General features: G+C 37.2%; 1 protein-coding gene across 1 annotated transcript; it reads left to right on the top strand.

Annotated features, from left to right (window-relative positions):
- Positions 1 to 747: 747 nt before the first annotated feature.
- On the top strand, positions 748 to 10,975 carry LOC119743749 (kinesin-like protein KIF15). Its single transcript, XM_038220054.1, has 9 exons — positions 748 to 759; positions 846 to 1,012; positions 2,148 to 2,238; positions 3,235 to 3,344; positions 4,349 to 4,474; positions 5,650 to 5,721; positions 6,477 to 6,570; positions 7,424 to 7,555; positions 8,330 to 10,975. The coding sequence occupies exons 1-9, from the start codon at positions 748 to 750 to the stop codon at positions 8,558 to 8,560; spliced, it is 1,035 nt and encodes a 344-aa protein (XP_038075982.1). The 3' UTR covers positions 8,561 to 10,975.
- The last annotated feature ends 782 nt before the right edge of the window (positions 10,976 to 11,757 follow it).

The raw sequence follows: 11,757 nt of genomic DNA on the forward strand, positions 1-11,757 counted from the left end.
CTACAGGTTCAAAATCCCTTGGAGACAAATCTTTGTCAATAGCAGGCCCCAAATTATGGAACACTATTCCCATCAACATCAGGGACGCCCCATCTCTCACCATTTTCAAGAAACGTCTTAAAAGTTTCTTATTCATTACTTCCTAGTCCTCTCTTGTAGTTGTACAGCGCTTTGTTCTATTTTGTAAAAGCGCTTTATAAATACTTTATTATTATTATTGTTATTACTGTCATTGCAACAACAGTCATGTTGGCTGTTGCATCGCACATGAACCTTCAAAGAGTGTTATACCGCGGCAGCGGAGTGTCACTGTGTGACAAAAATTTCATCAATAATTCTAGCTTGCTACCTGCGGTTAGTTGTACAATATAGTTACTAAATTGAAAGGCTGTTTTGGTGATTACAGCATAAGGCAGTTTTGTCCATTTACAATCAATGCCAATTAATCCCAGCTACATGTACCGGTAGTTCTCATTTTTGTATCAACCACAGAGTTAACCTACATCTATGGTGTTGTGTAGGAATTTCCTGTTTTGAAATTAAAAAAAACTTTCAAAACCGTGCAACTTAAAAGTGACATTTTTTTAGTAGTTTCACTTTTAGCCTTTCTTCAAAGAAGTTCTGGAAAAAAAATCTTGCGGTGTTGCTTTAATCATTTGGGCAAACATCATTTCTAGCGAACTGTTCTAAACCCTTTTTGAATGTGTTGCATGATAATCCCACCTGCTCAATGAGTGATGCATCCAGATGTTTCAAAAGGTAAATGTATTGAGGAGAATGGTTCATGAAGGTACATGTTAATACTAATTTTTGCATTTTTTTTTGTTCTTGTACTGAACTTGTAGTTGTTGGACAAAGATGAGGAGATTGCAACACTGCAGGAGGTCTATGAGACTCAACTGGAAGAGGCCAAAAGTAGCAATCTGTCCACTGTTGTCGTAGAAACGGATCCACATCCAGAGAACCAGGAGTTAAAGCAGACAATTGATAGCCAGGCCACAGAGATTGCATCATATCCTTTGAGAAGACAGACTGGCCTCTTTGTATGATTACCCAGAGCAGCGTTGTAGTAGAGTACACTTAGAGTACTAGTGCAGGTACCTTGTACACATGAAAGTACATGTACATGATTACCGGTATGAATACAATGCATTATTTCATTAAAGTACATGTACGAGTACATGTTTGAGTACTTTTCCACGAGTATGAGTACAAGCACATTTCCCTTCATACCGGTTGAGGGTTCAGAGTTTGAGTTCAAGTACATTTCTACAAAGATGAGTTTGAGTATGAGTACATATACTTTTCCATGAGTAAGAGGGCATTTCAATATTAACAGGCATGCAACGTTTCCAAAAATCAGCTGATTTCATCTTTTTTTTACTTTCCGTGTGTGCCATTGAAAACAGAAAAACATTTTACAAAGTCTTGGAAAGATTTGAATTTCCTCTTTTTTTTGTGACTTGCCAGTTGCATGCCTGTAGTAAAGGTAATGCAGTAGAAGCTGGTCTCCTATTGTATTTATCACTCATTCATAAATACCGGTACCTACGACAGTTTACCTATTCCTATTGGTCGTCGAGAACCCGTAATCACGTGTGTGCTTTTAACGGTTGATAAAACACCGACTGGTTCTATACACTTTTTTTCCGCCACTGCCGCTTGCGTCTGCGCCACATCGCACAGTACGCACCAATCACCATATATGGAGATTTTTAGTACTAACGTAGGCACATATCATAAACATAGCTAGAGGTGTGTTTCACAAAACATGAAGTAACACTAATTGGAAATGTATAATTTTTGACTTGTTAAGAACAAAATCATTGGAAATGTACAATTTTTGACTTTTGACCGAAAGGTATTTATGAATGGGAATAAACATGTGCTTGGCTGGTATTAAACAAGAACGTTTAAGACTGGCTAGGAGCCTGGATGCAGATAATGGCTTTAGGCTCGGGCCATTATCCGCGTCCTGGCCCCTAGTCAGTTTTGAACGTACTCGTTTAAAACTGGCCAATCACATTTTGTGAATAAATTTATGTTAATTTATGCACAGTTGAGAAACGATTCCATATGCAGGATTTCAAAGGTTTGTATAACTTACTCTGATGGCCTTTCCTTAACTAAGCTCCTTGCCTGCGCACATTGCAAACTCAACAGCAGAAGTTCACAGAGCTCCTGGGGCACTTTGAGAATGATAGAGAGACCAAGAATAAAGAAATACAACAACTCAAGGTAAAGAACTCAAATTACACAAGTCTTAGAATTCCCAACAATTTGAGTCATAAAGTATATACATGTACCCGGTATGTGACTTAATACAACTGTTTGTTTTCCACTTTTATTTGAATATCTCTTTTTACTTTTAATTTACTTTTGACAAGAGTTGTTAGAGTTGCCGCACAATTCCGAATTAAGTCGGACAAAACTATTTTCAAAAAGTGGGTGGAGGTGATTCTACGAATGAACAGAATCATACACAAACAGCCGTCGTACTATGCAAATGCTGTTATTATCCTCGTCCATGATGTTTAGATTATTTAAAACGTTGCGCAGCTACGCCAAATTTCGCTACAGCGATCCAACATGTAAGTTTTTTGCGCAGCTGCGCTATAAATTTGTTGCGCAAATCCTACTTCACTGTTTCGTGAAATCGGCTGTGGGGTTGAGAGCCTCTACCCTGGTAGAAAATCAAGCCAAATATGAGGCCAAACCGTGAACACCAATTGTGAATGTCCTGCCAGTGTTCGATTTGACCAGTTCCACTTACGGTGGACCCATGTTCTTGGTTCTTGGTTGGTTCTTCTCCTAAATACTCCACGTGGGAGTTTATACAGGAGGCCAGAAACACCGGGGCAAACCCCTTCTCTTAGCGATAAGTGTTTACTGGGTTCTTTTACGTGCATATATACAACACACGGGACCTACGGCTTAACGTCCCATCCGAAGGACGAAGCAATAATGGTTAAGTGCCTTGCTTAAGAGCACAAGTGTCTGCCGGCGGGCTCGAACCCACGTCACTGTTGCCTCTGAAACACCAGAACGTGGGTCCGGTGTTCTTAACCGCTAGGCCATCACACTCCACTTGTTGATTTCAACGATAGTGCGATAAGACCTATCTAAGACTTGACTTGTGATGGACCCAAATACTATTCACTGCCACCCTTTTAGGTTGAGACAATCCTTTGGTTTTGGTTCTGACCCCATGATGTTTATTGTCTTATGGTGTAGGATTCCCTGAGTGAGCGGGAGCATGTCCAAGTTGAGAAAGAGATCTTGGTCGCCAAGTGTCAGACGCTGCAATATCAGGTGGAACAGTGGGAGGATGAGGCTAAAGAAAAGTAAGAAATCAACAACAAAAATCCACAGTGTTCTCCACGGGGGTTCTGTGAGAGCTCTCCCGAATATATCAATAATGAATAAATTATCATTAACCGAATATTCAAATAGCATTTTGCCGATTTGCAAAAGTTAAAACTATGCACGTGCACACATGACTGATGTTATTTTAATCGTACAGTTTTTTTTATTGTCAGATGCCACTTTTTTGTTGACGCCTATTTATTGGTCCCATTTTGCTGGGTAAAGTCCCTTGATGGTTATACAGTACTTCCTACAACACTCCACTAGCAGCCCATAATATCCATTGCCACATGCAAATTTGAACCAGCAAGAAAGGCAGCTGCAGTTGGTGTGAGTAAAACTTGATCGGCAAGTTTTGAATATTTGAATATTCGGTTAATTGCAGTTTTGTATTTTTGAATACCAAATTATTCGAAAATGGACAGCCCTAGGTTCTGGCAGACAACCCTGCTACACGGAAAATACTACTTAAATGGAAAATCAGAAATATGAAAGTAGAAATACTGCTGAAAGGTACATGTATTGATTTCTTGACATAAACAATGATTTACTTGGTTCTATTACATGAAATTATGGGTTTTGTTGTTGGCCGGTTTTTGCATGTGGCATGTGTAAATATGTTCCACATCATAGATACACTTGTTTTTTCTTGCTTTACTGCAAGTAATCAGCAAGGCTGGTGATCTGATGAGAATCAAACAGACCAATCCAAGATGTTTTGACCAATCAAAGCCTTGATCATGTCCAACAAATATATGATATGCGTGCACTTGTGTTAAAAACACACCAGGTTAGAACTTGTACTGGTAGTGTGGCATTGGAAAGACGCACATTTTTTTCACCTACCAAGGAGTTACGTGTTGCATGGTAAGCATGCCTCCACAACTAAAGGTGCATTTACTTATGAAAATTTGAGATAAATCAATTATCACTTTCACTAAATGCAAATCTTTGTTGAAATTGTCCTTTTCTCTTAAATTAGGGAAATGGAGCTTCAATTCAGTAATCGTGAGCTGCGTGAAGAGGTTAGCCGCATCAACTGTGCGTTTGACAGTGTGACCAAACTGAAAGATGAGGCAATAGAGGCCAAGCTAACAGCAGAAATGGAGTGAGTATACCGCGTTGAAAATGATGTAAAGAAATATCAGTTTGCATTCATTCCCTGTATGATACTCATTCAGTACTATTAGGCCAAAAAAAAAAATATTCGGTCTCTGGTCAGACCAAAGTTCCGGAATTGACGCGGCCACGCGGCTTTTTTTTTTTTTTTTTTGCTTTTTTTTTTTTTTTCTTCAAGCTTGGATTGTACAGACAAGGTAGGTACTATTTTGCTTTTTTGGTGTCCTCATGTACATTGGTGTCCTCCATAATTTGCCTTGGTGCTTTCGATCATTTGCCTTGGTGCAATTTCCCATTCCTTGGTGCTCTTTGGTTAAAAAAATTGAGGAGGTGCTGAAATAGAGGGCGCTGTTGGAGCTACCGCGGAACATTTTGGAAAAAAAAAGATCGACGCGCATGATTAAAATCGATGCGCGCGCTGACCAGAGACCGACTTATTTTTTTTTTGGCCTTACTCATTGTAAGCTTGTTTATGGAAGTATGACATTTTGAAGTTACCGGTAAGTCTGAAATTTGAAGGGTTGGAAGGTCCCCTTATACACGGCAGACATGATACACCTTTTTAATTCAACTTATCATTTCCATTCACATACCAAATTTATGTGTGTCAGGAACGTTTTTTATTTCCAATGTTATAAAGGTTTCACTGCATTCCTAAAGAATAGAATTGAGAAGTTTGGCATGTAAATTTGTCACACCACACCCAACTGAATTTGAATTCATGAACAGGTATATTTTAAACTTTCCTCTGTTAAATTTGGGATAAAGCCATAAATTACATAGTCGAGGCACTATTAAAATTTTAAAGAAACTAATCAGCATATGCCAGGCATGCAACTTTTCGTCGGATCAGCTGATTTCCTCTTTTTTTACTTTCCATGTGTGCCATTGAAAATAGAAAAACACTGTACAAAGTCTGGGAAAAATTTGAATTTCCTCTTTTTTTGTGATTTCCCAGTTGGATGCCTGATATGCCTTTCTATGCAAAAATGCCATGTTATGTGCCAAAAAATTAGCCTTGAATACTTTGAGAGTAGCTGATCAAGGAAATGTGTATGGGAGAAAAACCTCTTGAGCGAAGTCTAACTACAAACTTTAAAATAGGTTTTATTTAGTATTTTAAAAGGGTACAGTCTAGTTTGTTTCGTATGTGTTTTTGCATAGATTGGCACAAGTGAAGTGCAACAGTGAACTCATGGAGGAAAACGCTGAACAGATTCTGGAAGAGCTAGAGAGGTACAGAAAATATCCACTTTGAAATGCCCACTGTATTGCTGGATGGAGACCAGTTTTGGTTTACTGGAGTTTATCACGAAATTGCAACAATGTCGTAGTAATATTTCACATTACTGATCGTTGTTTTTGCATCAGATCAACTCCATTGGATGAGTTCCCATATTGCCAAATACCATTTTTTTAAACTAATTTTCCTTTTAATTACTTTAGTTTTCCATTATAACAAAATTACATTTTCAATTTAACTGCTTTTCAATTTAACTACAATTGTAGATTCATTCTTAGATTTTGCCCTTCACCGACTTAATGTCTTATACACCAGATACTGGTTATCAGAGGGCTTGCAAGAAAAGAATTCACAAGCTTAATTACTAAATAGATTACTCAAACCTATGTCCTCCTGCTTTAAAGTGCACATTTCACTCGCGAGCGTGCTGGCTGGCTGGTTCAAATCTGATAAGCATCTGGTAGTGCCAAAATTGTGTTGGTAAAGGGCAAAACCCAATATTGAATTTCATCTCCCCAACGGTAATATTCCATCATAACTGTAACTGTGTCTTTCATGTTTTGGCACCAATCTTGCGAAATAATTCCTGGTCCATAAATTGTTAAACTACTATCATTGTAGTCTGGTACATGTTTACCTGATATTTGAGCCCAGATATTGTTATTTACATTTGTCACACATCAGGTTTTTTTTAATGATTAGTATAAGCATATCAAAATACCTGTGTTTGGGTCAATTTGACTGACAGGATTAAGGCGATGGAGAGTGGCCATTTTGAAGAGAAGGAGAACTTGAAGTCATGCATGAGCCAACTCCAAGAAGAGAAGATGCAACTGCTTAAGGTGACAAGTCAGATTGCATTTTTTGAGGAAAATCAGTAAAGTAGATAATAACTCGGCAAAGTCTCTTGCTTATGGACACTAATACCGTAATTACTGTAATATTTAGAGAGCCCATGACATGAAATTGACTTGGGAACATACTTTGTGCAACTTTCTACTCCTTTTAAAGATATGAACACCAATTGAAATAGGTTAATCTTTTTAAAAGTGCACTTCTTTAAACGTTTAAGATTTTCCTTGCTTTTCCTGACAAAGGAGGACGTTGTTGCTGTGATGTCATTTCAGGAACATACTGTCCACTTCATGGGTTTTCTTGTCAAATTGTGAACCCACAATTTGCTCATTGAAAACATTTATGAGAAAACTTTGTCATGTACTGAACAACAAATTATCCCCCAAAAAAGAGGTACATGTATACGACAGCAAAATATCCAAAATTCTGGCAAATTTTGGAGCTGAAATAGCTGTAACATCGAGGTTTCTACCTCAAATGACTTCACACTTTTGCTCATGACTTTGCAAATTATCATAAAAACCAAAAAAGTGCTCACAAAAAAATGCCCTTAACAATGCTAAAATGAAAATTAAACATAAGGTTAAATAGGACACAACGGTATATTTATAAGGACTGAGTTATCAAAATACATTATATTATGCAAATATGACCATAGTTAAAAAATTGCAAAGCTTCACCAATAATCAACTATGCGTAGCAGAGGTTCACATCTGAATGTTGGAAAAACTCACTGCCTAACGCATTTTGTTCAAGCATCAATCACCTCCACCTTAGAATGGTTCTTCAATCCTACATAATCTGTTTTAATGATTCGGGTTTGTTATATATTTTTTTCAGGAGATGAAAAAAATGGAAGAGAAGAATGACGAGTTGACGGCAGTCAACACTAAGCTTGCCGGCCATCAGAACCTGAAGCAGAAGATCCATTATCACCAACAGGTCAAGAATGAGAATGCTCAACTCAAAGAGGTAAAACAAATTCCATACCTTGTACCATACTCACTATATTATTCCACTACACATTCTATTTGAATGTTGGGATTTTTAAAGTGTAAACATTTATGCCAAGCACTTTTACATTCACTGTGGAGGAGCATATAAATACACGTGCATACAAAATTATGACCATAAATGTCCTAGTAGCAAATCATTACGCCAAAAAAAAGGAAAGCCAGGGGCTCAATGGTTCTTTTAAACCATAGAACTGACGCATTTTATTTGAACTTGAGCAGTGCCTAGGATGGGCCAGTTGTGGTTTCTGTTCTGTAGATCAACTCCAATGAAAACATACAGGAAGCAAACATTGAATTCGCAAATTTAATTTAAATGTTTGAATTGAACTTCCAATGGAGTGGCGAAGTGAATACGTCACGCGCACAAAATGTGTGTGAAAGACATTAGCACGTGATTCAGCCCTTGAACCAGGGCGCGCGTTCTGCATTCGTTTGCGCCACTCTTTCTGGTTCTAAATGACGTCACACTTCTGTACTCCATTTCCCCACTCAAAGCAAAGTTGTAACTTACATCCAAATTTTAACTTGCCTTTTTTTAATATGACGGACGTAATAGAAGGGCGCTCTTTGGTTTGGTAAACCTTTTTGTATTCACCCAAACTAAATAGCGCCCTCCTATTGTGTCCTCCATATCCAAAGGAGACTAATGGCACTTCACCAGGAAACTGCTCACTCAAAATACTGATACATGTAAGTTTTATTTCATTTCTCTGTCTCATCTAACCCACAGCAACTGTTAAAGACGAGAAACGACACTAAATGGATAAAAGGGGAACTGGAGCAGTACAAGAAAGTCTACGGTGATCTGAAGCTTAACGGCAACGGAAATGGCAACGGAAATGGCAACGGAAATGCCAATGGAAATGGCAACGGAAATGGCAAAACCCATGGCAATGGAGATGACACCCTGCCTTTGGAAACAGTGAAGGAGAACGTTGATCCAAGAACTGTCATGTCATGAGGGAGACTTATGAATATCAATTAACATTGGATACCTTGTACATAAGAACAGAACCTTGAATTTCAAAACAGACTAAAATGATTTTGACATTGTATCCGTACGTTTCTTTTTTAGTACTGCTAAATTTTGAGTTTTGGTGATCATTGAGTAACATGCTAGAAAAAATGGCGGACCAGTTGTGGTCCACATGGTATCTGAAGATTCATCGACTTCATTGAGAATTTTTTTATGCAAATGATGGAAGGCATTCAATTAAATGTATTCACACAGATTCAATTGATGTACAATTGGGAGATGAGATGTTCTCAGCTGATTACGTTGTACATCGTTTGTAACAAATTTTGTAGTAACTATAAGGAAGTCATATTTTCATCAAGAGCATTGTATTATTGCCAGTTTGAAGATAATCATTTATTGAAGCCAAATTGATGCAGTTATTAACCTTACTTCAGAACCTAACATGTGTTTTAAAATAAGATAAAAAAAAAAGCTGAATTCATTCTGTATCCAAAAAAAAGAGTTTACTTGACTTTAGAGTATGGAGTAATGCATTTACCATTAATTCCAAATAGTTTTAGTAGCGATTATGTGACTCTTGATTCAGGGAAACAAAGCAACTTTCCAAACATTGCTCGCTTTTGATTTGTCGTCCATATGAATACTATAGGGGTGCAGTGCACAAAATGACTGTGAACCATTCATTCAGAATTTTTCATTTTAACTGATCTCTGTCTCTTTAGTATACTTGAGTGTCTGAGTAGCATGCTGCCGTGAATGTACAGTACAGATGCATATGACCGGCTCTGGATTGTTGATAAGATGTTAAAAACAATTCAAAATTTAGCATTCGTGTGGTAGCTGAGCTCATGGTCACCATGTAAATTGTTGTGTGTATCGATTATTCCGTAGTCTAGTTAAACATAAAAAGTTTGAGTTTAAAGATTCTTTTTTAAGTTTATTAGTCTTTGAGTTTAAAAAATGAAAGTTTCTCCATGATTATGCAGTGGATTATGTTTTCCTTCTTTTCCTTTTAATTGTACAGATAATGTGGCAGTTCTTGGTAGTGGTGACCAATAATAATTATGGTGCCTGATTTTTCTGCTTCCAAAGAACAGTGTTGATGGCTGTCTTTCCTTTCGTACTGATCTGTACATTAATCTAATGTTTTATACTTAGTTCATGCCACACGTATGTCACCATATATGAAATGAACATTGTTCTCTAATATTTACATGCATTCAAATTCGTGACATTGTTATACCTCATATCATTTTACCTTAAACGTCGCTGTTCTAATTTTAGAGGAACTGTTTGGACTTAAAATTTTGTTACTTTTAGAATTGTTTTCAATAGCTTCCGTTCAAGTGTAGTTTGTGTAACACGATAAAAACCTGTACAATTTCTGGTAAACGGCCTTCTGGATATATATTTTTTCTTCAAATTAAATATAACCCAATCAGTATTTTGAGAGTGATTTTCCTAATAATTCCATAAAATGTCATGTACCTTTTTTCCAGTGTAAAAAGTATTGTACAAATTTACAAGAGGCAGCAACAATAGTTATCATAGCAACATTGTACGAACTCGGTGCATTTCAGTAATGTAAATGAATGAAAGAATAGCCTCGGTATTTCCACATATTGCGTGTGTTGGTAAGTCATTTATCATCGCTTCTAAACAATGTGCTTCGCATGCACGGAAATTGACGTTGTTCTCAAGATACTGATTTTGCCTGCTTTTAAATTTAATTTTCATTTAAATTATCAAGATTCTTAAAATAAGTTGCATATACATGTATGCGAAAAGACTGATTACAGGTATCTTGACTTGCTACAAATACGGTGCGTTTTATGAAGAACTTATGAACCAGTACATGTACCTTAGATCTTGCATTCTGTTTTGAATCTACTTTGCACATGGAACGTTTGATTAAATAGACTGGAGTCTCTGAACGTGTCACCTAAAAATCTAGCAGGAAATTAAAATCAAAATTTCCCAGATTAGTTCAATCCCGAACATTGTGTTATAATGAAGTTGCATTACCATGAAGATAATACATGTAGGTGATGGATTGAGGTGAAGTTCAGTGGGAGGTATGCCTGTTTTTAGCCGTAGAACTCGGTCCTTTACAAAAAACTTCATGTTTACATGTATACACGTACTTGTACTTGACTGATTGCCGATTTGCTGAACATTTTCTGTTAACACAAACCAGTAAGCACAATTGTGCCTTTAAAGTCAATAGAATTGTGCTATGCGTATGCTCTTATGACGAAAAAGGCTCTACAATATATGTATTTGCTTATGCAAACCTTCGTTTTTAATCATTATAATTGAATCTACTTTGATGTACATGTGCTGCTGCTTTAAAACTAAATGCAGAAATAAATTCCAAACCATGGTATGGCAAGTTAACTTGTTAGCATTTTTCACTCTTGTTCCTATGTATGTCCGTCTATAGATCTCTTGCTAATCATATAGCTAGTGCTTAAAAAAAAAAATAACTATCCGTTCCAAGCAAAGTTAATTCCAGGTTTAATAAGCCTCTGTACTAATGACGTCGCACTTTGTTTAAATGTGTTGTTTTTTTATGGTGCTCAGTGGACCGTGGGCCCCCACTGGCTCCATAGGAAAGTGTACATGTAAACAAACTGTGACGTCAGTAGTATAGAGGTATATTCTTACATCAGAACATGACTGAGAAGATAGATGCTCAAGTGTAAGTATTAACCGTCCCGCTAAATGAACATTCAGGTTAACCGGCCGATAATAAAGCCCCAAATTCCTACCCCTGATATACAGAAGCTCAAGCTGTCTTTTAAATAAGTTTCAAATACACCCAAGTTTGTAATTATTCGAATCCTCACTTTTTGCAGAAAAAAAACAGTATGATAGTGGACAGGTCTACAACACCAACTGTCCCAGGTTCAACACCCACTCGTGCTCATTTGTATAAAAAATATACAGATGTACGGTATATATAAAGTAAAATTCGCTAAGGACAACCCTGCAAGGATTCGAACCCGGGACCTTCCGTACCGGGATCCTGATGCCATCCTCGTGAGCTACCAGCGCTTACCTACGAAAGCCCATTAGCGCCACTGCAAGTATATATGTTACAGATTGTGTAATTCGTTATTACGGATTATTAATTCGTTATTACGGATTATTAATTCGTTATAACGGATTATTTAATT

The sequence above is a fragment of the Patiria miniata genome, unplaced genomic scaffold (assembly GCF_015706575.1).
Source record: "Patiria miniata isolate m_02_andy unplaced genomic scaffold, ASM1570657v1 HiC_scaffold_12, whole genome shotgun sequence".
Lineage (NCBI taxonomy): Eukaryota > Metazoa > Echinodermata > Asteroidea > Valvatida > Asterinidae > Patiria > Patiria miniata.

Bases quoted from the DNA above. Each gene is read 5' to 3' on its own strand.
- LOC119743749 (XM_038220054.1), top strand. The intron at 4,475-5,649 runs GTGAGTATACCG...GTTTTTGCATAG, and splicing joins AAGCTAACAGCAGAAATGGA to ATTGGCACAAGTGAAGTGCA. The intron at 6,571-7,423 runs GTGACAAGTCAG...TATTTTTTTCAG, and splicing joins AGAAGATGCAACTGCTTAAG to GAGATGAAAAAAATGGAAGA.